Source organism: Bombina bombina, chromosome 6 (genome assembly GCF_027579735.1).
Source record: "Bombina bombina isolate aBomBom1 chromosome 6, aBomBom1.pri, whole genome shotgun sequence".
Taxonomy (NCBI): domain Eukaryota; kingdom Metazoa; phylum Chordata; class Amphibia; order Anura; family Bombinatoridae; genus Bombina; species Bombina bombina.
In genome coordinates this window covers 45,285,686-45,311,779 of record NC_069504.1, presented here as the reverse complement: position 1 = coordinate 45,311,779, position 26,094 = coordinate 45,285,686, and the positions used below count along the sequence as shown (strand labels likewise).

Here is a 26,094-nt window from a genome sequence, read left to right as displayed (position 1 = left end):
TTCAGCCAATACCTTTACATTTTTCAATAAACAATTCAGGTAATATTTAGGATTTGTTTAATGTATGTCTGGTTTATATTTCTATTGCACGCAAATTACTGCAAACAAAACATTGCTGAAAACAATTTGTGTATTGTATCTCATAAAATCAACCCATAAACAAACTATAAGAAAAGCCAAACGTAACAGTTAATTAAATTGTAGACTGTAATTAAGTAAAACAAACTTATATTATAGCTAAAGATGCAGATCCCTATAGTAATTTTCCCCATGCTATGGTGTCATAATAGATTATATATTAAAGTGAATGTAAAGTTTCATCAAGTAGTGCCCGGTTTTTAAAAATACTATTAACCCCTTAATGACCGGACCATTTTTCAATTTTCTTACCCTTAATGACAATGGCTATTTTTACATTTCTGCAGTGTTTGTGTTTAGCTGTAATTTTCCTCTTACTCATTTACTGTACCCACACATATTATATACCGTTTTTCTCGCCATAAAATGGACTTTCTAAAGATACCATTATTTTCATCATATCTTATAATTTACTAAAAAAAAAAAAAAGATAAAATATGAGGAAAAAATGGAAAAAAACACGCTTTTTCTAACTTTGACCCCCAAAATCTGTTACACATCTACAACCACCAAAAAACACCCATGCTAAATAGTTTCTAAATTTTGTCCCGAGTTTAGAAATACCCAATGTTTACACATTCTTTGCTTTTTTTGCAATTTATGGAGCAATAAATACAAGTAGCACTTTGCTATTTCCAAATCACTTTTTTTCAAAATTAGCGCTAGTTACATAGGAACCCTGATATCTGTCAGGAATACCTGAATATCCATTGACATGTATATATTTTGTTTTAGAAGACATCCCAAAGTATTGATCTAGGCCCATTTTGGTATATTTCATGCCACCATTTCACCGCCAAATGCGATAAAAAAAAAAAAAAAAGTTAACTATTTCATAAATTTTGTCACAAACTTTAGGTTTCCCACTGAAATTATTTACAAACAGCTTCTGCAATTATGGCACAAATGGTTGTAAATGCTTCTCTGGGATCCCCTTTTTTCAGAAATAACAGACTTATATGGCTTTGGGGTTGCTTTTTGGTAATTAGAAGGCAGCTAAATGCCGCTGCGCACCACACGTGTTTTATGCCCAGGAGTGAAGGGGTTAATTAGGGAGCTTGTAGGGTTAATTTTAGCTTTAGTGTAGTAGACAACCCCAAGTATTGATCTAGGCCAATTTTGGTATATTTTATGCCACCATTTCACCGCCAAATGTGAGCAAATAAAAAAAAAAACTTAACATTTTTCACAATTTTAGGTTTCTCACTGAAATCATTTACAAACAGCTTGTGCTATTATGGCAGAAATTGTTGTAAAAGCTTCTCTGGGATCCCCTTTGTTCAGAAATAGCAGACTTATATGGCTTTGGCGTTGCTTTTTGGTAATTAGAAGGCCGCTAAATGCTGCTGCGCACCACACGTGAATTATGCCCAGCAGTGAAGGGGTTAAATTAGGTAGCTTTTAGGGAGCTTGCAGGGTTAATTTTAGAGATCAGCCTCCCACCTTACACATCCCACCCCCTGATCCCTCCCAAAATGCTCTCTTCCCACCCCCACCCCACAATTGTTACCGCCATCTTAAGTACTGGCAGAAAGTCTGCCAGTACTAAATAAGAGGGTTTTTTTTTTTTTTTTTAAATAAAAATAATAAAATATTTTAGCTGGGATGGACCCCTGCCTTAGCCCCAACCTCCCTGATCCCCCCCTCCAGCTCTCTAACCCTCTCCCCTACCTAATTACCGCCATCTTGGGTACTGGCAGCTGTCTGCCAGTACCCACTTTGGCCCCAAAAAACAAAGTATTTTTATGTTATTTTTCAATTAACTCTTTCTGTAGTGTAGCAGCCCCTCCACAATACCCCCACAATAACCCCACCCCCCTCCCCCTCCCAGATCCATTTATATTTAAAAAAAAAAATGTTTACCTTTTCCTGGCTTTTTGCCCTCATTGGTGTCAGTGTGGCTTATGCGCGCGTGCACACGCACGTGCATGTGCGCCTCGTGCACGCACGCTCCCACCCGGAAAACGGCACCATCACTACCGGTGCAGAGAGGGCCACAGAGTGGCTCTCTCTGCATCGGAGGCTTGTAAAGGGGTATTGCAGGATGCCTCCATATTGATCACTTCCAGCACTCTATTAGACAACTGACGTACCAGGTACGTCCATTGTCATTAACTGCTTGTTAATGCATGACGTACCTGGTACGTCAGTTGTCATTAAGGGGTTAAAACAGGGGCACATTCATTGATGAAACTTTACATTGCACCATATTTGTAGAAATACTTATCTTAAAGCCGGGTCTCTGATGATGTTGCTACCCCCACTCGTCGCAGGCCTCTTCCTACGTGGGGGGGAGCCGTGATTGGAGGATGCCGGATTCGTCATTGCCGACGTACGAAGAAGGTTGCGACGGGCTGGCGAAGCGCTGGAGCGGCTTTCAAGACGAAGAGGTAAGTATTTCTACAAATATGGTGCAATGTAAAGTTTCATCAATGAAAGTGCCCCTGTTTTTAATAGTATTTTAAAAAACCGGCCACTATTAGATGAAACTTTGCATTCACTTTAAACAATTACAACACAACAAACACACACATTATATGAGACTTACAAAGTTCCTTGCTTTAAGGCGCTCCTCTTCAGTTGAGGCTTTCTCACGCAGCACTGCACGGGTAAGCTGTTCAGTAGAAGAATTCCTCTCCCGCTCTAAAACTTTACCAACTTCCTCCTGTACCACCAGTTTGCTGTGCTCCAGCCTAAAAAGAAAACATATATACGTATTATATCTTCACGAATTGGGGGGACCTTGAGATTATGGAAAAGTTCATCCAACTTTAAGGAAAATAAACAAAATAATTAAGTGATAATGAAAACAAAATTTTCTATAAAAAAGCTATCATATTCAAATATTTTGGCATAAACAAAAATAATAAAATGCATGTTGAATAATGCAGTATGCATTATCTGTAGTTGATAGGGACAACTATTATCTCCGTATTGGTGGACAAACAAGCCTTTACAACAACAACAAAAAACTAATAAAATGCCTAATATTTTATGGAACTTTAAAGGGACACACAGGTCAAAATAAACTTTTATGAGTCAGAAAGAGCATGTAGTTTTAAGACTCTATCCCATTTACTTCCATTATCACATTTTGCACAGTCTTTTTATATTCATAATTTCTAGGGAACAAGATCCTACTGAGCATGTGCAGAAACTCCAAGGGTAAAAGTATACTAGTCTGTCATTGGCTTATATCTGTCACATGATACAAGGGGTCGGAAAATGGGAGAAAAAATAAATTTGTCAGAAAAAAAGCTACTACCTTATTAAAATTCAGAGTGTTCTTGCATATTCTTTTATTATGTACTTTTTAATTAAGTAATTCTACTGCATTGAATGGGACACTAAATTAAAAAAATAAACTCATCTAAAAACAACAAAGCAATTTAGTTATGACATACTACCTTCTTTAATACCGTATTTAGAAAGTAAAATGTAAACAAAACAAAAATTACAAAAAAATTATATTCTGTTTTTCTAAACGGCCTTGATAAGAATTTTGTAACATCCCAAGGAAGACTCTATACATCACTCCCTTTTTCTGACATCTGAGAGGTGACCTCATAACTCTACTGCTAACTATAAATATATTATTCATAATGGAATATACCTGAATAACTGCAAACCACAAGTCCTGCACCTTGTGAGCCAAAAATAAATCCTCAACCTTCACTTAAATTAACCTTTCAGAAAAGTAGTAGTAGCTCACAAAGTTGTCAAATAACACAGTTCAGTTGGTTATGACTAGATAGGGCAACACATAGCATTCTGGAAACATTTATAGAAAAGTCCCCAGAGGTGACAACATACAAAGACAAATGTAGATAGACTGATTAAATAAATATAAAAAACATAATTTATGTAAGAACTTACCTGATAAATTCATTTCTTTCATATTAGCAAGAGTCCATGAGCTAGTGACGTATGGGATATACATTCCTACCAAGAGGGGCAAAGTTTTCCAAACCTCAAAATGCCTATAAATACACCCCTCACCACACCCACAATTCAGTTTAACGAATAGCCAAGAAGTGGGGTGATAAAAAAAGTGCGAAAGCATATAAAATAAGGAATTGGAATAATTGTGCTTTATACAAAAATCATAACCACCCCAAAAAAAAAAAAAAAAAAAAAAAAAAAAAGAAGGGCGGGCCTCATGGACTCTTGCTAATATGAAAGAAATGAATTTATCAGGTAAGTTCTTACATAAATTATGTTTTCTTTCATGTAATTAGCAAGAGTCCATGAGCTAGTGACGTATGGGATAATGATTACCCAAGATGTGGATCTTTCCACGCAAGAGTCACTAGAGAGGGAGGGATAAAATAAAGACAGCCAATTCCTGCTGAAAATAATCCACACCCAAAATAAAGTTTAATGAAAAACATAAGCAGAAGATTCAAACTGAAACCGCTGCCTGAAGTACTTTTCTACCAAAAACTGCTTCAGAAGAAGAAAATACATCAAAATGGTAGAATTTAGTAAAAGTATGCAAAGAGGACCAAGTTGCTGCTTTGCAAATCTGATCAATCGAAGCTTCATTCCTAAACACCCAGGAAGTAGAAACTGACCTAGTAGAATGAGCTGTAATCCTTTGAGGCGGAGTTTTACCCGACTCAACATAGGCAAGATGAATTAAAGATTTCAACCAAGATGCCAAAGAAATGGCAGAAGCTTTCTGGCCTTTTCTAGAACCGGAAAAGATAACAAATAAACTAGAAGTCTTTCGGAAAGACTTAGTAGCTTCAACATAATATTTCAAAGCTCTAACAACATCCAAAGAATGCAATGATTTCTCCTTAGAATTCTTAGGATTAGGACATAATGAAGGAACCACAATTTCTCTACTAATGTTGTTAGAATTCACAACTTTAGGTAAAAATTCAAAAGAAGTTCGCAACACTGCCTTATCCTGATGAAAAATCAGAAAAGGAGACTCACAAGAAAGAGCAGATAATTCAGAAACTCTTCTGGCAGAAGAGATTGCCAAAAGGAACAAAACTTTCCAAGAAAGTAATTTAATGTCCGAATGAATGCATAGGTTCAAACGGAGGAGCTTGAAGAGCCCCCAGAACCAAATTCAAACTCCAAGGAGGAGAAATTGACTTAATGACAGGTTTTATACGAACCAAAGCTTGTACAAAACAATGAATATCAGGAAGATTAGCAATCTTTCTGTGAAAAAGAACAGAAAGAGCAGAGATTTGTCCTTTCAAAGAACTTGCGGATAAACTTTTATCTAAACCATCCTGAAGAAACTGTAAAATTCTCGGAATTCTAAAAGAATGCCAAGAAAAATGATGAGAAAGACACCAAGAAATATAAGTCTTCCAGACTCTATAATATATCTCTCTGGATACAGATTTACGAGCCTGTAACATAGTATTAATCACAGAGTCAGAGAAACCTCTTTGACCAAGAATCAAGCGTTCAATCTCCATACCTTTAAATTTAAGGATTTCAGATCCTGATGGAAAAAAGGACCTTGCGACAGAAGGTCTGGTCGTAGCGGAAGAGTCCACGGATGGCAAGAGGCCATCCGGACAAGATCCGCATACCAAAACCTGTGAGGCCATGCCGGAGCTACAAGCAGAACAAACGAGCATTCCTTCAGAATCTTGGAGATTACACTTGGAAGAAGAACTAGAGGCGGAAAGATATAAGCAGGATGATACTTCCAAGGAAGTGATAATGCATCCACTGCTTCCACCTGAGGATCCCGGGATCTGGACAGATACCTGGGAAGTTTCTTGTTTAGATGAGACGCCATCAGATCTATTTCTGGAAGCTCCCACATTTGAACAATCTGAAGAAATACCTCTGGGTGAAGAGACCATTCGCCCGGATGCAACGTTTGGCGACTGAGATAATCCGCTTCCCAATTGTCTATACCTGGGATATGAACCGCAGATATTAGACAGGAGCTGGATTCCGCCCAAACCAGAATTCGAGATACTTCTTTCATAGCCAGAGGACTGTGAGTCCCTCCTTGATGATTGATGTATGCCACAGTAGTGACATTGTCTGTCTGAAAACAAATGAACGATTCTCTCTTCAGAAGAGGCCAAAACTGAAGAGCTCTGAAAATTGCACGGAGTTCCAAAATATTGATCGGTAATCTCACCTCCTGAGATTCCCAAACTCCTTGTGCTGTCAGAGATCCCCACACAGCTCCCCAACCTGTGAGACTTGCATCTGTTGAAATTACAGTCCAGGTCGGAAGCACAAAAGAAGCCCCCTGAATCAAACGATGGTGATCTGTCCACCACGTTAGAGAGTGTCGTACAATCGGTTTTAAAGATATTAATTGAGATATCTTTGTGTAATCCTTGCACCATTGATTCAGCATACAGAGCTGAAGAGGTCGCATGTGAAAACGAGCAAAGGGGATCGCGTCCGATGCAGCAGTCATAAGACCTAGAATTTCCATGCATAAGGCTACCGAAGGGAATGATTGTGACTGAAGGTTTCGACAAGCCGAAATCAATTTTAGACGTCTCTTGTCTGTTAAAGACAGAGTCATGGACACTGAATCTATCTGGAAACCCAGAAAGGTTACCCTTGTCTGAGGAATCAATTAACTTTTTGGTGAATTGATCCTCCAACCATGATCTTGAAGAAACAACACAAGTCGATTCGTATGAGATTCTGCTAAATGTAAAGACTGAGCAAGTACCAAGATATCGTCCAAATAAGGAAATACCACAATACCCTGTTCTCTGATTACAGACAGAAGGGCACCGAGAACCTTTGTAAAAATTCTTGGAGCTGTAGCTAGGCCAAACGGCAGAGCCACAAACTGGTAATGCATGTCCAGAAAAGAGAATCTCAGGAACTGATAATGATCTGGATGAATCGGAATATGCAGATATGCATCCTGTAAATCTATTGTGGACATATAATGCCCTTGCTGAACAAAAGGCAAGATAGTCCTTACAGTTACCATTTTGAATGTTGGTATCCTTGCATAACGATTCAATATTTTTAGATCCAGAACTGGTCTGAAGGAATTCTCCTTCTTTGGTACAATGAAGAGATTTGAATAAAACCCCATCCCCTGTTCCAGAACTGGAACTGGCATAATTACTCCAGTCAACTCTAGATCTGAAACACAATTCAGAAATGCTTGAGCTTTCACTGGATTTACTGGGACACGGGAAAGAAAAAATCTCTTTGCAGGAGGTCTCATCTTGAAACCAATTCTGTACCCTTGTGAAACAATGTTCTGAATCCAAAGATTGTGAACAGAATTGATCCAAATTTCTTTGAAAAAACGTAACCTGCCCCCTACCAGCTGAGCTGGAATGAGGGCCGCACCTTCATGTGGACTTAGAAGCTTGCTTTGCTTTTCTAGAAGGCTTGGATTTATTCCAGACTGGAGATGGTTTCCAAACTGAAACTGCTCCTGAGGATGAAGGATCAGGCTTTTGTTCTTTGTTGAAACGAAAGGAACGAAAACGATTATTAGCCCTGTTTTTACCCTTAGATTTTTTATCCTGTGGTAAAAAAGTTCCTTTCCCACCAGTAACAGTTGAGATAATAGAATCCAACTGAGAACCAAATAATTTGTTACCCTGGAAAGAAATGGAAAGTAGAGTTGATTTAGAAGCCATATCAGCATTCCAAGTTTTAAGCCATAAAGCTCTTCTAGCTAGAATAGCTAGAGACATAAACCTGACATCAACTCTGATAATATCAAAGATGGCATCACAGATAAAATTATTAGCATGCTGAAGAAGAATAATAATATTATGAGAATCATGATCTGTTACTTGTTGCGCTAAAGTCTCCAACCAAAAAGTTGAAGCTGCAGCAACATCAGCCAATGATATAGCAGGTCTAAGAAGATTACCTGAACACAGATAAGCTTTTCTTAGAAAGGATTCAATTTTCCTATCTAAAGGATCTTTAAACGAAGTACCATCCGACGTAGGAATAGTAGTACGTTTAGCAAGGGTAGAAATAGCCCCATCGACTTTAGGGATTTTGTCCCAAAATTCTAATCTGTCAGACGGCACAGGATATAATTGCTTAAAACGTTTAGAAGGAGTAAATGAATTACCCAATTTATCCCATTCTCTGGAAATTACTTCAGAAATAGCATTAGGAACAGGAAAAACTTCTGGAATAACCACAGGAGATTTAAATACCTTATCTAAACGTTTAGAATTAGTATCAAGAGGACCAGAATCCTCTATTTCTAAAGCAATTAGTACTTCTTTAAGTAAAGAACGAATAAATTCCATTTTAAATAAATATGAAGATTTATCAGCATCAATCTCTGAGACAGAATCCTCTGAACCAGAAGAGTCATCAGAATCAGAATGATGATGTTCATTTAAAAATTCATCTGTAGAGAGAGAAGTTTTTAAAGATTTTTTATGTTTACTAGAAGGAGAAATAACAGACATAGCCTTCTTGATGGATTCAGAAACAAAATCTCTTATGTTATCAGGAACATTCTGCACCTTAGATGTTGAAGGAACTGCAACAGGCAATGGTACATTACTAAAGGAAATATTATCTGCTTTAACAAGTTTGTCATGACAATTAATACAAACAACAGCCGGAGGAATAGCTACCAAAAGTTTACAGCAGATACACTTAACTTTGGTAGTTCCAGCACTAGACAGCGATTTTCCTGAAGTATCTTCTGACTCAGATGCAACGTGAGACATCTTGCAATATGTAAGAGAAAAAACAACATATAAAGAAAAATTGATCAAATTCCTTAAATGACAGTTTCAGGAATGGGAAAAAATGCCAATAAACAAGCTTCTAGTAACCAGAAGCAAAGAAAAAATTAAACTGAAATAATGTGGAGACAAAAGCGACGCCCATATTTTTTGGCGCCAAATAAGACGCCCACATTATTTGGCGCCTAAATGCTTTTTGGAGCCAAAAATGACGCCACATCCGGAACACCGACATTTTTGGCGCAAAAGGACGTCAAAAAATGACGCAACTTCCGGCGACATGTATGACGCCGGAAACAGAAAAGATTTTTTGCGCCAAAAAAGTCTGCGCCAAGAATGACGCAATAAAATGAAGCATTTTCAGCCCCCGCGAGCCTAACAGCCCACAGGGAAAAAAAAGAGTCAAATTTTAAGGTAAGAAAAAAATTGATTCAAATGCATTATCCCAAATATGAAACTGACTGTCTGAAAATAAGGAATGTTGAACATCCTGAGTCAAGGCAAATAAATGTTTGAATACATATATTTAGAACTTTATAAATAAAGTGCCCAACCATAGCTTAGAGTGTCACAGAAAATAAGATTTACTTACCCCAGGACACTCATCTACATGTTTGTAGAAAGCCAAACCAGTACTGAAACGAAAATCAGCAGAGGTAATGGTATATAAATAAGAGTATATCGTCTATCTGAAAAGGGAGGTAAGAGATGAATCTCTACGACCGATAACAGAGAACCTATGAAATAGACCCCGTAGAAGGAGATCACTGCATTCAAATAGGCAATACTCTCCTCACATCCCTCTGACATTCACTGCACGCTGAGAGGAAAACCGGGCTCCAACTTGCTGCGGAGCGCATATCAACGTAGAATCTAGCACAAACTTACTTCACCACCTCCATAGGAGGCAAAGTTTGTAAAACTGAATTGTGGGTGTGGTGAGGGGTGTATTTATAGGCATTTTGAGGTTTGGGAAACTTTGCCCCTCCTGGTAGGAATGTATATCCCATACGTCACTAGCTCATGGACTCTTGCTAATTACATGAAAGAAATACAGACACATAGGGGCCGATTAAATTAATGCCGACATTATCATTGCACAAGCAGTGCTAGTGAACTGCTTGTGCAATGACGCCCCCTGCAGATTTGCGGCCATTCAGCCACTAGTAGGGGGTGTCAATCAACCCTATCGTATGAGATCAGGCGAATTAATGTTTGCCGCCTCAGATTCCGGTGAGCCCGAAGGCTTGTGCGGAAACAGTTACATTCAGAGCCATTCGGCCCTTGTTAAATTAGCCCGATATTCTTAGTCAGGGTAGGGTATTTTAGGTGACTTGAGTCAAAGATGGCCAACTGGAGTCACAAGGGCCACATGCAGCCTTCTGCATTTATTGTTGCAGAAAAAAACATAATTTATGCTTACCTGATAAATTTATTTCTCTTGTAGTGTGTTCAGTCCACGGGTCATCCATTACTTATGGGATATATTCTCCTCCCCAACAGGAAGTTGCAAGAGGATCACCCAAGCAGAGCTGTTATATAGCTCCTCCCCTCACATGTCATATCCAGTCATTCGACCGAAACAAGACGAGAAAGGAGAAACTATAGGGTGCAGTGGTGACTGGAGTTATAATTTAAAATTTAGAACCTGCCTCAAATAGACAGGGCGGGCCGTGGACTGAACACACTACAAGAGAAATAAATTTCTCAGGTAAGCATAAATTATGTTTTCTCTTGTTAAGTGTGTTCAGTCCACGGGTCATCCATTACTTATGGGATACCAATACCAAAGCTTAAGTACACGGATGATGGGAGGGACAAGGCAGGAACATTAAACAGAAGGAACCACTGCCTTTAGAACCTTTCTCCCAAAAACAGCCTCCGAAGAAGCAAAAGTGTCAAATTTGTAAAATTTGGAAAAAGTATGAAGTGAAGACCAAGTTGCAGCCTTGCAAATCTGTTCAACAGAGGCCTCATTCTTAAAGGCCCAGGTGGAAGCCACAGCTCTACTGGAATGAGCTGTAATTCTTTCAGGAGGCTGCTGTCCAGCAGTCTCATAGGCTAAGCGTATTATGCTACGAAGCCAAAAAGAGAGAGAGGTAGCCGAAGCCTTTTGACCTCTCCTCTGTCCAGAGTAAACGACAAACAGAGAAGAAGTTTGTCGAAAATCTTTAGTTGCCTGTAAGTAGAACTTCAGAGCACGGACCAAGTCTAGATTATGCAAAAGACGTTCCTTCTTTGAAGAAGGATTAGGACATAAGGATGGAACAACAATCTCTTGATTGATATTCTTGTTAGAAATAACCTTAGGTAAAAACCCAGGTTTAGTACGCAGGACTACCTTGTCTGAATGAAAGATCAGATAAGGAGAATCACAATGTAAGGCAGATAACTCAGAGACTCTTCGAGCCGAGGAAATAGCCATCAAAAACAGAACTTTCCAAGATAAAAGCTTAAAATCAATGGAATGAAGGGGTTCAAACGGAACACCCTGGAGAACTTTAAGAACCAAGTTTAAGCTCCACGGAGGAGCAACAGCTTTAAACACAGGCTTAACCCTAGCCAAAGCCTGACAAAAAGCCTGGATGTCTGGACTGTCTGCCAGACGCTTGTGTAAAAGAATAGACAGAGCAGAAATCTGTCCCTTTAGTGAACTAGCGGATAAGCCCTTTTCTAAACCCTCTTGTAGAAAAGACAATATCCTAGGAATCCTAACCTTACTCCATGAGTAACTCTTGGATTCACACCAATATAAATATTTACGCCATATCTTGTGGTAAATTTTTCTGGTAACAGGTTTCCGAGCCTGTATTAATGTATCAATAACCGAATCCGAAAACCCACGCTTTGATAAAATCAAGCGTTCAATTTCCAAGCAGTCAGCCTCAAAAAAGTTAGGTTTGGATGGTTGAAAGGACCCTGAATTAGAAGGTCCTGCCTCAGGGGTAGAGACCATGGTGGACAGGACGACATGTCCACTAGGTCTGCATACCAGGTCCTGCGTGACCACGCAGGCGCTATCAGAATCACCGATGCTCTCTCCTGTTTGATCCTGGCAATCAGTCGAGGAAGCAACGGAAAAGGTGGAAACACATAAGCTATGTTGAAAACCCAAGGGGCTGCTAGTGCATCTACCAGCACCGCTCCCGGGTCCCTGGACCTGGATCCGTAACAAGGAAGCTTGGCGTTCTGGCGAGATGCCATGAGATCCAGATCCGGTTTGCCCCAACGAAGAATTAGTTGGGCAAATACCTCCGGGTGAAGTTCCCACTCCCCCGGATGAAAAGTCTGGTGACTTAAAAAATCCACCTCCCAGTTCTCCATGCCTGGGATGTAGATCGCTGACAGGTGGCAAGAGCGAGACTCTGCCCAGCGAATTATCTTCGAGACTTCCAACATCGCTAGGGAACTCCTGGTTCCCCCTTGATGATTGATGTAAGCCACAGTCGTGATGTTGTCCGACTGAAATCTGATGAACCTCAGTGTTGCCAACTGAGGCCAAGCTAGAAGAGCATTGAATATTGCCTTTAATTCTAGAATGTTTATTGGGAGGAGTTTCTCCTCCTGAGTCCACGATCCCTGAGCCTTCAGGGAGTTCCAGACTGCTCCCCAGCCTAGTAGGCTGGTATCTGTTGTCACAATCGTCCAATCTGGTCTGCGAAAGGACATTCCTTTGGACAGATGAACCCGAGATAACCACCAGAGAAGAGAATCTCTGGTCTCCTGGTCCAGATTTAGCAAAGGGGACAGATCTGAGTAATCCCCGTTCCATTGACTTAGCATGCATAGTTGCAGTGGTCTGAGATGTAGGCGCGCAAATGGCACTATGTCCATCGCCGCGACCATTAAGCCGATCACTTCCATGCACTGAGCTACTGATGGGCTTGGAATGGAGTGAAGGACACGGCAAGCATTGAGAAGTTTTGATAGCCTGGACTCCGTCAGGTAAATCTTCATCTCTACAGAATCTATAAGAGTCCCTAGAAAAGGGACCCTTGTGAGTGGTAACAGAGAACTCTTTTCCACGTTCACTTTCCACCCATGCGACCTCAGAAATGCTAGAACTATCTCTGTATGAGACTTTGCATCTTGAAAACTTGACGCTTGTATCAGAATGTCGTCTAGGTACGGAGCCACCGCTATGCCTCGTGGTCTTAGTACCGCCAGAAGAGAGCCCAGAACCTTTGTAAAAATTCTCGGGGCCGTAGCCAACCCGAAGGGAAGCGCTACAAACTGGTAATGCCTGTCTAGAAAAGCAAACCTTAGGTACCGATAATGATCTTTGTGAATCGGTATGTGAAGGTAGGCATCCTTTAAATCCACTGTGGTCATATATTGACCCTCTTGGATCATGGGTAGGATGGACCGAATGGTTTCCATCTTGAACGATGGAACCCTTAGGAATTTGTTTAAGATTTTTAAATCTAAGATTGGTCTGAAGGTTCCCTCTTTCTTGGGAACCACAAACAGATTTGAATAAAACCCTTGCCCCTGTTCCGTCCGCGGAACTGGGTGGATCACTCCCATCACTAAGAGGTCTTGTACACATTGTAGAAATGCCGCTTTCTTTACTAGGTTTGTTGATAACCTTGACAGATGAAACCTCCCTTGTGGAGGAGAAGTCTTGAAATCCAGAAGGTATCCCTGAGATATAATCTCCAGCGTCCAGGGATCCTGTACATCTCTTGCCCAAGCCTGGGCGAAGAGAGAGAGTCTGCCCCCCACTAGATCCGTCTCCGGAAAGGGGGCCCTGACTTCATGCTGTCTTAGGGGCGGAAGTAGGCTTTCTGGCCTGCTTGCCCTTGTTCCATGACTGGTTGCCTTTCCAACCCTGTCTGTAACGAGCAGTAGTTCCTTCCTGTTTTGGAGCGGAGGAAGTTGATGCTGCTCCTGCCTTGAAATTACGAAAGGCACGAAAATTAGACTGTTTGGCCTTCGATTTGGCCCTGTCCTGAGGAAGGGTGTGGCCCTTACCTCCAGTAATGTCAGCAATAATTTCCTTCAAGCCGGGCCCGAATAAGGTCTGCCCGTTGAAAGGAATGTTTAGTAATTTAGACTTAGAAGTTACATCTGCTGACCAGGATTTAAGCCAAAGCGCTCTGCGCGCCTGTATGGCGAATCCGGAATTTTTAGCCGTAAGTTTGGTTAAATGCACTACGGCATCCGAAACAAACGCATTAGCCAGCTTAAGGGTTCTAATCTTGCTCAGAGACTCATCCAATGGTGCTGTGCGAATCTCCTCTTCCAGAGACTCAAACCAGAATGCCGCTGTAGCAGTGACAGGCGCAATGCATGCAAGAGGCTGTAATATAAAACCTTGTTGAATAAACATTTTCTTAAGATAACCCTCTAATTTTTTATCCATTGGATCTGAGAAAGCACAGCTATCCTCCACCGGGATAGTGGTACGCTTAGCTAAAGTAGAAACTGCTCCCTCCACCTTAGGGACCGTCTGCCATAAGTCTCGTGTGGTGGCGTCTATAGGAAACATTTTTCTAAATACCTGAGGAGGAGAAAAAGGCACACCGGGTCTATCCCACTCCTTACTAATAATCTCTGTAAGCCTCTTTGGTATAGGAAAAACGTCAGTACACACCGGCACCGCGTAGTATTTATCCAGCTTACATAATTTCTCTGGGATTGCCACCGTGTCACAATCATTCAGAGCCGCTAACACCTCCCCTAGCAACACGCGGAGGTTCTCAAGCTTAAATTTAAAATTTGAAATTTCTGAATCCGGTCTCCCCGAATCAGAACCGTCACCCACAGAATGATGCTCTCCGTCCTCATGTTCTGCAAATTGTGACACAGTATCAGACATGGCTCTCGTGTCATCGGCGCGCTCTGTCCTTAACCCAGAACTGTCGCGCTTGCCTCTTAACTCTGGCATATTGTATAATACTTCTTTCATAACATTAGCCATATCATGTAAAGTGATTTGTAAGGGCCTTGATGTACTTGGCGCCTCAATCTCACGCACCTCCCGAGCGGGAGACGAAGGTACTGACACGTGAGGAGAGTTAGACGGCATAACTGCCCCCTCGTTGTCTGGTGATAATTTTTTAAGCGGTACAGATTGATTTTTCAAAGTAACATCAATACAATTGGTACACATATTTCTATTGGGCTCCACAACGGCTTTTAAACATAATGAACAAGCAGATTCCTCTGTATCAGACATGTTTAAAAAGACTAGCAATGAAGCTAGCAAGCTTGGAAAATACTTTCAATAAGTTTGCAAGCAATATAAAAAACGTTGCAGCGCTTTTTAAAAAACACAGTTGAGTAACTAAAGAATAATTCAGTTATAGTCAACAATTCTTTAAATGTATTAATTAGCAGAGGATTGCACCCATTAGCAACCGGATGATTAACGCCTCAGTACCCAAAAAAACGGATATCAAATTAATATAAAACGTTTTTATCACAGTCTAACACACTGTCACAGGTCTGCTGTGACTGATTACCTCCCTCAAAAAATGAATTTTGAAGACCCCTGAGCTCTCTAGAGACGTCCTGGATCAAGGAGGAAGAAGAAGGAAGACTGTGCTAGAATTTTAACTGCGCAACAAGGCGCTAAAAAGAGGCCCCTCCCGCTCATTTACAACAGTGGGAGACCTGATATAACTGTTTCTATACAGAAATATACGTTAGCCATGTGGAAAAAAAAAAATTCATGCCCAAAGGATTTATCACCAAAGTACCTCACAAAACGAATAACATGCCAGTAAACGTTTTGAAAATAAACTTCTTTAAATGTCATGCAAAGTTATTACTAAGCCTGCAACCAGTCGCTACCACTGCAGATAAGGCTTAAGCATTATTTCAGTATTAACAGCATTTTCACAGTCAAATTCTAGAAAATAACTCTACTGTGCATACATTTATCAGCCTGATACCAGTCACTACTACTGCATTTAAGGCTGTACTTACATCATACGGGTAACAGCAGCATTTTCTTAGTCAATTCCATTTCCAGAAAATATTGTACTGCACATACCTCATTTGCGGTGGACCCCGCATGCTATTCCCATGTTCTGAAGTTACCCCACTCCTCAGAATGTCGAGAACAGCCAGTGGATCTTAGGGGAGGAGCTATATAGCAGCTCTGCTTGGGTGATCCTCTTGCAACTTCCTGTTGGGGAGGAGAATATATCCCATAAGTAATGGATGACCCGTGGACTGAACACACTTAACAAGAGAAAGCTGAACTAAAAGTGTTTGCTTTGAAGAAATCTGGTGGTTGAGCAAACAAGGAGGCTCCTTCTAAAATAGTGATATGTGGCCCCCATGTGCTTGGGAGTTACCCATTACTGATTTAGCTAATGGAAGATGGTATTATGGTATGATGTACAAAATACTATGAAGATCAATTGCTTCCAGTATTGTTAATCTAAAAACTACATTTGCATTTTTTAGGGCTAATAGATAAGCCAGATAATTTCCTTTCATTCTTGTCTGTTAGAGACAGAGTCATGGACACTGAATCTATCTGGAAGCCTAAAAAGGTGACCCTTGTCTGAGGAATCAAGAAACTCTTTGGTAAATTGATCTTCCAACCATGTTTCCGAAGAAACAACACTAGTTGATTTGTGTGAGATTCTTCATAACGTAAAGACTGAGCTAGTACCAAGATATCGTCCAAATAAGGAAACACCGCAATACCCTGTTCTCTGATTACAGAGAGTAGGGCACCCAGAACCTTTGAAAAGATTCTTGGAGCTTTTGCTAGGCCAAATGGAAGAGCAACAAATTGGTAATGCTTGTCTAGAAAAGAGAATCTCAGAAACTGATAGTGTTCTGGATGAATCGGAATATGAAGGTATGCATCCTGCAACTCTATTGTGGGCATATAATGTCCTTGCTGAACAAAAGGCAGAATAGTCCTTATAGTCACCATCTTGAAAGTTGGTACTCTTACATAACGATTCAAAATTTTAAGATCCAGAACTGGTCTGAATACATTTTCTTTCTTTAGTACAATGGATAGGTTTGAATAAAACCCCAAACCTTGTTCCTGAGGAGGAACTGGCATGATTACCCCTGAAGACTCCAGGTCTGAAACACACTTCAAAAAAGCCTGAGCTTTTACTGGATTTACAGGGAAACGTGAGAGAAAAAATCTTCTCACAGGAGGTCTTACTTTGAATCCTATTCGATACCCTTGAGAGACAATGCTCTGAATCCAATGATTTTGGACAGATTTTATCCAAAAATCCTTGAAAAACCTTAATCTGCCCCCTACCAGCTGAGCTGGAATGAGGGCCGCACCTTCATGCGGACTTAGGGGCTGACTTTGGTTTCCTAAATGGCTTGGATTTATTCCAATTTGAGGAAGGCTTCTAATTGGAAGCAGATTCCTTGGGAGGAGGATTGAGTTTTTGTTCCTTATTCTGACGAAAGGAACGAAAACGGTTAGAAGCCTTAGATTTACCCTTAGGTTTTTTATCCTGAGGCAGAAAAACTCCTTTTCCTCCAGTGAAGATTTAAGCCACAAAGCTCTTCTAGCTAATACAGCTAAAGACATGGATCTAACATCAATATTGATAATATCAAAAATGGCATCACAAATAAAATGATTAGCATGTTGTAGTAAGCAAGTAATGCTAGATATGTCAGGATCCAAATCTCGTTACGCTAAATTCTCCAACCAAAAAGTTGAGGCAGCCGCAACATCAGCCAAAGAAATAGCAGGTCTGAGAAGATGACCTGAATATAAATAGGCCTTCCTTAGATAAGATTCAAGCTTCCTATCTAAAAGGATCCTTAAAGGAAGTACTATCTTCCATAGGAATAGTGGTACGTTTAGCAAGAGTAGAAATAGCCCCATCAACTTTGGGGATTTTTTCCCAAAACTCTATAGATTTTGCTGGTAAAGGATACAATTTTTTAAACCTTGAAGAAGGAATAAAAGAAGTACCTGGCTTATTCCATTCCCTAGAAATCATATCAGAAATAGCCTCAGGAATAGGAAAACCACAGGAGGTTTAAAAACAGCATTTAAACGTTTATTAGACTAAACGTCAATAGGACTGGTTACCTCAATATTCAAAGTAATTAACACTTCTTTTAATAAAGAACGCATATACTCAATTTTAAATAAATAAGTAGATTTGTCAGTGTCAATGTCTGAGGAAGGATCTTCTGTCTCAGATAGATCCTCATCAGAAGAGGATAAATTATTATGTTGTTGGTCATTTGAAATTTCATCTGCTAAATGAGAAGTTTTAAAAGACCTTTTACGTTTATTAGAAGGTGGAAATGCAGACAAAGCCTTTAGAATAGAATCAGAAACAAATTCTTTAAAATTTACAGGTATATCATGCACATTAGAAGTTGAAGGAACTGCAACTGGCAATGTACTATTACTGATGGAAACACTATCTGCATGTAAAAGTTTATCATGAAAACTATTACAAATGACATTTGGTGAAATAATTTCTACACTTTTACAACAAATGCACTTAGCTTTGGTAGAATCGATGTCAGGCAGCAATGTTCCAGCAGAAACTTCTGAGACAGGATCAGATTGGGACATCTTGCTCAATGTAAGAGAAAAAAACATATAAAGCAAAATTATCTATTTCCTTATATGACAGTTTCAGGAATGGGAAAAATGCAAAAGCATAGGCCTCTGATAGAGAAAAAAGCAAGAGGCAAACATCAATGGAGTATTGAAATAATGAAAAAAAAATTGGCGCCAAGTATGAGGCACAACGTAACGTAAACTCGCGTCACTAATGACGCTGCCGTGTGAAAGGTCTCGGCGTCACGTATGACGCCGGAAATGACGAAGTTGCGTCATAAACGTATTTTCGCAATAAAGTTTAGCATTTGACGCACCCGCGGGCCTAATACCCGCAATAGCAAGAAGTAGTCAATTGAAAAAAAGACTTACCCCAGGTAAGAAATACATTTCTTAAAATGTTTAAATTCCCCAAATATGAAACTGACAGTCTGCTGAAGGAAATACATGAACCTGACTCATGGCAAATATAAGTACAATACATATATTTAGAACTTTATATAAATGCATAAAGTGCCAAACCATAGCTGAGAGTGTCTTACGTAATGAAAACATACTTACCAAAAGACACTCATCCACATATAGCAGATAGCCAAACCAGTACTAAAACAGTTATTAGTAGAGGTAATGGTAAATTGAGAGTATATCGTCGATCTGAAAAGGGAGGTAGGAGATGAATCTCTACGACCGATAACAGAGAACCTATGAAATAGACCCCCGTTAGGGAAATCATCGTATTCAAATAAGTGATACTCCCTTCACGTCCCTCTGACATTCGCTGTACTCTGAGAGGAATCGGGCTTCAACAATGCTGATATCAACGTAGAAATCTTAGCACAAACTTACTTCACCACCTCCATAGGAGGCAAAGTTTGTAAAACTGAATTATGGGTGTGGTGAGGGGTGTATTTATAGGTATTCTGAGGTTTGGGAAACTTTGCCCCTCCTGGTAGGATTGTATATCCCATATGTCACTAGCTCATGGACTCTTGCCAATTACATGAAAGAAAATATAATCTGTCTTAAAATGACAGGGCGGGCCGTGGACTCATCTTACCATAGAAGAAATTTATTTATCAGGTAAGCATAAATTTACTATACTTCTATAAAGGTAAGACGAGTCCACAGATTCATCCTTTACTTGTGGGATACAATACCAAAGCTACAGGACACGGATGAACGGGAGGGACAAGACAGATAAGGCACCACTGCTTGAAGAACTTTTCTCCCAAAATAGCCTCCGAAGAAGCAAAGGTATCAAATTTGTAAAATTTGGAAAAGGTATGAAGCGAAGACCAAGTCGCAGCCTTACAAATCTGTTCAACAGAAGCATCATTTTAAAAGCCCATGTGGAAACCACCGCTCTAGTAGAGTGAGCTGTAATTCTTTCAGGAGGCTGCTGTCCAGCAGTCTCGTATGCCAAACGGAGGATGCTATTCAGCCAAAAGGCAAGAGGTAGCCGTAGCTTTTTTAACTCTACGTTTTCCAGAATAGACAACAAACAAAGAAATCTTTGGTTGCTTGAAAGTAAAACTTTAAAGCACGAACCATGTCCAAGTTGTGCAATAGACGCTCCTTCTTAGAGGAAAAGGTATGAAGCGAAGACCAAGTCGCAGCCTTACAAATCTGTTCAACAGAAGCATCATTTTAAAAGCCCATGTGGAAACCACCGCTCTAGTAGAGTGAGCTGTAATTCTTTCAGGAGGCTGCTGTCCAGCAGTCTCGTATGCCAAACGGAGGATGCTATTCAGCCAAAAGGCAAGAGGTAGCCGTAGCTTTTTTAACTCTACGTTTTCCAGAATAGACAACAAACAAAGAAATCTTTGGTAGCTTGAAAGTAAAACTTTAAAGCACGAACCACGTCCAAGTTGTGCAATAGACGCTCCTTCTTAGAGGAAGGATTAGGACACAGAGAAGCAACAACAATTTCCTGATTAATATTCTTTTTAGTAACAACCTTAGGAAGGAATCCAGGTTTGGTACGCAAAACCACCTTATCAGCATGGAAAACAAGATAAGGCGAGTCGCATTGCAATGCAGATAGTTCAGAAACTCTTCGAGCCAAAGAGATAGCAACTTAAAACAGAACTTTCCAAGATAGAAGCTTAATATCTATGGAATGCATAGGTTCAAATGGAACCCCTTGAAGAACTTTAAGAACTAAATTCAAACTCCATGGCGGAGCAACAGGTTTAAACACAGGCTTGACTAATATTTTATCACCTCTTTCACTTTACCCTTCCTAGTACTTAGAGTAGGCAAAGAGAATGACTGGGGGGTGGAGCTAAGGGAGGAGCTATATAGACAGCTCTGCTGTGGCGCTTTTTGCCACTTCCTGTTAGCAGGAGGATAATATCCCACAAGTAAAGGATGAATCCGTGGACTCGTCTTACCTTTATAGAAGAAATATCTAAATATACCTCAAAACTAAGACAGGTATGAGATAAATGAATATGTTTACTCTAAATTATTTTCTGTCAGGATATCAAAGTAAGCTGAATAGATTGTATTTGTACAACTGCAGGTTAGTGACACATAATAAAGAAAGATAGTGATAATGAAACTGAGCAATTAGAAGAATGATATTTCTACAACACTTAAGAGGGATATTAAACACAAAATGGAAGCTGCCTAAAACAGGAGCATTTTGCAATGGATAATGGAGATGTGCTTTTTTCAGATTAATATGTATTTATGCCTTTTATCCTCACTGTTTGTCCTGTATCCTAGATCGAAATTACCTTTACCAACCAATCACAACGATCAAAATGTATAGGGTGTGTAGAAATATGCATCATTTTTCCCACATAGGTAGTAGAAGAAAACAGAATTTATGCTTACCTGATAAATTACTTTCTCTTGCGGTGTATCCAGTCCACGGCTTCATCCATTACTTGTGGGATATTCTCCTTCCCTACAGGAAGTGGCAAAGAGAGCACACAGCAGAGCTGTCCATATAGCTCCCCCTCTAGCTCCACCCCCCAGTCATTCGACCAAAGGTTAGGAAGAAAAAGGAGAAACCATAGGGTGCAGTGGTGACTGTAGTTTAAACAAAAAAAATATTACCTGACTTAAAAGCCAGGGCAGGCCGTGGATTGGATACACCGCAAGAGAAAGTAATTTATCAGGTAAGCATAAATTCTGTTTTCTCTTGCTAGGTGTATCCAGTCCACGGCTTCATCCATTACTTGTGGGATACCAATACCAAAGCTTTAGGACACGGATGAAGGGAGGGAACAAGGAAGGCACCACTGCTTGTAAAACCTTTCTCCCAAAAATAGCCTCGAAGGAAGCAAAAGTATCAAATATGTAAAATTTGAAAAAAGCATGCAGCGAAGAACAAGTCGCTGACTTACAAATCTGTTTAACAGAAGCTTTGTTTTTTAAAAGCTCATGTGGAAGCCACTGCTCTGGAAGAATGAGCAGTAATTGTATCAGGAGGCTGCTGGCCAGCAGTCTCGTAGGCCAAGCGGATGATGTTTTTTAGCCAAAGGAAAGAGAGGTAACAGTCGTTTTCTGACCTCTCCTCTTACCAGAATAGGCAACACAAGAGGAAGATGTTTGTCTGAACTCCTTAGTTGCTCTTAAGTAGAACCTTTAAAGCACGAACCATATTAAGATTATTTAACCGACGTTCCTTCTTCGAATACAGAGAAGGAACAACAATTTCCAGGTTAATATTCTTGTTATGAAGAAAAACAGGTATGTAACGTAAAAAACTACCTTATCTGTAGTGATGCACCGAAATGGATATTCTGGACCGAAACCGAATCCGAAAATCCAGGATGCACTTGGCCGAAAACCGAAACTGATACCGAAAATGTGTTTTTTCAAATTAATTTTTTTTAGTTTTTTTTTTGCATAATTAGAGCCAATAAAAAAGCCCACACTTTCATTGAAAGTAATATATTCCCTCCTAGGCTCCGCCCACCCCAGTCATTCGACCGACGGACAGGAGGGAAAATATAGGAGAAACCATATGGTACCGTGGTGACTGTAGTTAGAGAAAATAATTCATCAGACCTGATTAAAAAACCAGGGCGGGCCGTGGACCGGACACACCGTTGGAGAAAGTAATTTATCAGGTAAGCATAAATTCTGTTTTCTCCAACATTGGTGTGTCCGGTCCACGGCGTCATCCTTACTTGTGGGAACCAATACCAAAGCTTTAGGACACGGATGAAGGGAGGGAGCAAATCAGGTCACCTAAATGGAAGGCACCACGGCTTGCAAAACCTTTCTCCCAAAAATAGCCTCCGAAGAAGCAAAAGTATCAAATTTGTAAAATTTGGCAAAGGTGTGCAGTGAAGACCAAGTCGCTGCCTTACATACCTGATCAACAGAAGCCTCGTTCTTGAAGGCCCATGTGGAAGCCAAAGCCCTAGTGGAGTGAGCTGTGATTCTTTCAGGAGGCTGCCGTCCGGCAGTCTCGTAAGCCAATCGGATGATGCTTTTAAGCCAAAAGGAAAGAGAGGTAGAAGTCGCTTTTTGACCTCTCCTTTTACCAGAATAAACGACAAACAGAGAAGATGTTTGTCTGAAATCTTTTGTAGCTTCTAAGTAGAACTTTAGAGCACGGACTACATCTAAGTTGTGTAGCAAACGTTCCTTCTGTGAAACTGGTTTAGGACACAAAGAAGGTACAACTATCTCCTGGTTAATATTCTTGTTGGAAACAACCTTTGGAAGAAAACCAGGCTTAGTACGCAAAACAACCTTATCTGAATGGAACACCAGATAGGGTGGAGTACACTGTAGAGCAGATAACTCTGAAACTCTTCTAGCAGAAGAAATAGCAACCAAAAACAAAACTTTCCAAGATAATAACTTAATATCTATGGAATGTAGAGGTTCAAACGGAACCCCTTGAAGAACTGAAAGAACTAGATTTAGACTCCAGGGAGGAGTCAAAGGTCTGTAAACAGGCTTGATCCTGACCAGAGCCTGAACAAATGCTTGAACATCTGGCACAGCTGCCAGTCGTTTGTGTAGTAAGACAGATAAAGCAGAAACCTGTCCCTTTAGAGAACTCGCAGATAATCCTTTATCCAAACCTTCCTGCAGAAAGGAAAGAATCTTAGGAATTTTTATCTTATTCCATGGGAATCCCTTGGATTCACACCAACAGATATATCTTTTCCATATTTTAAGTTAAATCTTTCTAGTTACCGGTTTTCTGGCCTGAACCAGAGTATCTATCACAGAATCTGAAAACCCATGCTTTGATAGAATCAAGCGTTCAATCTCCAAGCCGTCAGCTGGAGGGAGACAAGATTTGGATGTTCGAATGGACCCTGAACAAGAAGGTCCTGTCTCAAAGGTAGCTTCCATGGTGGAACTGATGACATATTCACCAGGTCTGCATACCAAGTCCTGCGTGGCCACGCAGGAGCTATCAAGATCACCGAGGCCCTCTCCTGTTTGATCCTGGCTACCAGCCTGGGAATGAGGGGAAACGGTGGGAACACATAAGCTAGGTTGAAAGTCCAAGGTGCTACTAGTGCATCCACTAGAGTTGCCTTGGGATCCCTGGATCTGGACCCGTAACAAGTAACCTTGAAGTTCTGACGAGACGCCATCAGATCCATGTCTGGAATGCCCCATAATTGAGTCAACTGGGCAAAGATCTCCGGGTGGAGTTCCCACTCCCCCGGATGGAAAGTCTGACGACTCAGATAATCCACTTCCCAGTTTTCCACACCTGGGATGTGGATCGCAGATAGATGGCAGGAGTGATCCTCCGCCCATTGTATTATTTTGGTCACTTCTTTCATCGCTAGGGAACTCCTTGTTCCCCCCTGATGATTGATATACGCAACAGTCGTCATGTTGTCTGATTGGAATCTTATGAATCTGGCCTTTGCAAGTTGAGGCCAAGCCCTGAGAGCATTGAATATCACTCTTAGTTCCAGAATGTTTATCGGGAGAAGAGACTCTTCCCGAGACCATAGTCCCTGAGCTTTCAGGGATTCCCAGACCGCGCCCCAGCCCACTAGACTGGCGTCGGTCGTGACAATGACCCACTCTGGTCTGCGGAAGCTCATTCCCTGGGATAGATGGTCCAGGGTCAGCCACCAACGGAGTGACTCTCTGGTCTTCTGATCTACTTGAATCACTGGAGACAAGTCTGTATAGTCCCCATTCCACTGTTTGAGCATGCACAGTTGTAATGGTCTTAGATGAATTTGTGCAAAAGGAGCTATGTCCATTGCTGCAACCATCAACCCTACCACTTCCATGCACTGAGCTATGGAAGGACGTGGAACAGAGTGAAGAACTTGACAAGCGCTTAGAAGTTTTGACTTTCTGACATCTGTCAGAAAAATCCTCATTTCTAAGGAATCTATTATTGTTCCCAAGAAGGGAACTCTTGTTGACGGAGACAGAGAACTCTTTTCTATGTTCACCTTCCATCCGTGAGATCTGAGAAAGGCCAGAACGATGTCTGTATGAGCCTTTGCTTTTGAAAGGGACGACGCTTGTATTAGAATGTCGTCCAAAGTACGGTACTACTGCAATGCCCCTTGGTCTTAGAACCGCTAGAAGGGACCCGAGTACCTTTGTGAAAATCCTTGGAGCAGTGGCCAACCCGAATGGGAGGGCCACAAACTGGTAATGTTTGTCCAGAAAGGCGAACCTTAGGAACTGATGATGTTCTTTGTGGATAGGAATATGTAGGTACGCATCCTTTAGATCCACAGTAGTCATAAATTGACCTTCCTGGATAGTGGGTAGAATCGTTCGAATGGTTTACATTTTGAACGATGGTACCCTGAGAAATTTGTTTAGGAACTTTAAATCCAGAATTGGTCTGAAGGTTCCCTCTTTTTTGGGAACTACGAACAGATTTGAGTAAAATCCCATTCCTTGTTCCTTCATTGGAACAGGGTGTATCACTCCCATCTTTATCAGGTCTTCTACACAATGTAAGAACGCCTGTCTCTTTATTTGGTTTAAGGATAAGTGAGACATGTGGAACCTTCCCCTTGGGGGTAAGTTCTTTGAATTCCAGAAGATAGCCCTGAGAAACTATTTCTAGTGCCCAGGGATCCTGAACATCTCTTGCCCAAGCCTGAGCAAAGAGAGATAGTCTGCCCCCTACTAGATCCGGTCCCGGATCGGGGGCTACTCCTTCATGCTGTTTTGTTAGCAGCAGCAGGCTTCTTGGCCTGCTTACCCTTGTTCCAGCCCTGCATAGGTTTCCAGGCTGGTTTGGGCTGTGAGGCATTACCCTCTTGCTTAGAGGATGCAGAATTAGAGGCCGGTCCGTTCCTGAAATTGCGAAAGGAACGAAAATTAGACTTATTCTTGGCCTTGAAAGGCCTATCTTGTAGAAGCGCGTGGCCCTTTCCCCCAGTAATGTCTGAGATAATCTCTTTCAATTCTGGCCCAAAGAGAGTTTTACCTTTGAAAGGGATGTTAAGCAATTTTGTCTTGGATGATACATCCGCTGACCAAGACTTTAGAAGCGCGTGGCCCTTTCCCCCAGTAATGTCTGAGATAATCTCTTTCAATTCTGGCCCAAAGAGAGTTTTACCTTTGAAAGGGATGTTAAGCAATTTTGTCTTGGATGATACATCCGCTGACCAAGACTTTAGCCAAAGCGCTCTGCGCGCCACAATTGCAAACCCTGAATTTTTCGCCGCTAATCTAGCTAATTGCAAAGCGGCATCTAAAATAAAAGAGTTAGCCAACTTAAGTGCGTGAACTCTGTCCATAACCTCCTCATTA

At 40.8% G+C, this 26,094-nt stretch overlaps 1 protein-coding gene across 1 annotated transcript in view; it reads right to left on the bottom strand.

The window, feature by feature from the left end:
- Nucleotides 1-26,094, bottom strand: part of CHCHD3 (coiled-coil-helix-coiled-coil-helix domain containing 3) — an 800,059-nt gene that overhangs the window by 575,503 nt on the left and 198,462 nt on the right. Inside the window, exon 4 of the mRNA XM_053716391.1 lies at nt 2,687-2,831. Within this exon, the coding sequence (XP_053572366.1) occupies nt 2,687-2,831 (145 nt within the window). The remainder of the gene's footprint in view (nt 1-2,686; nt 2,832-26,094) is intronic.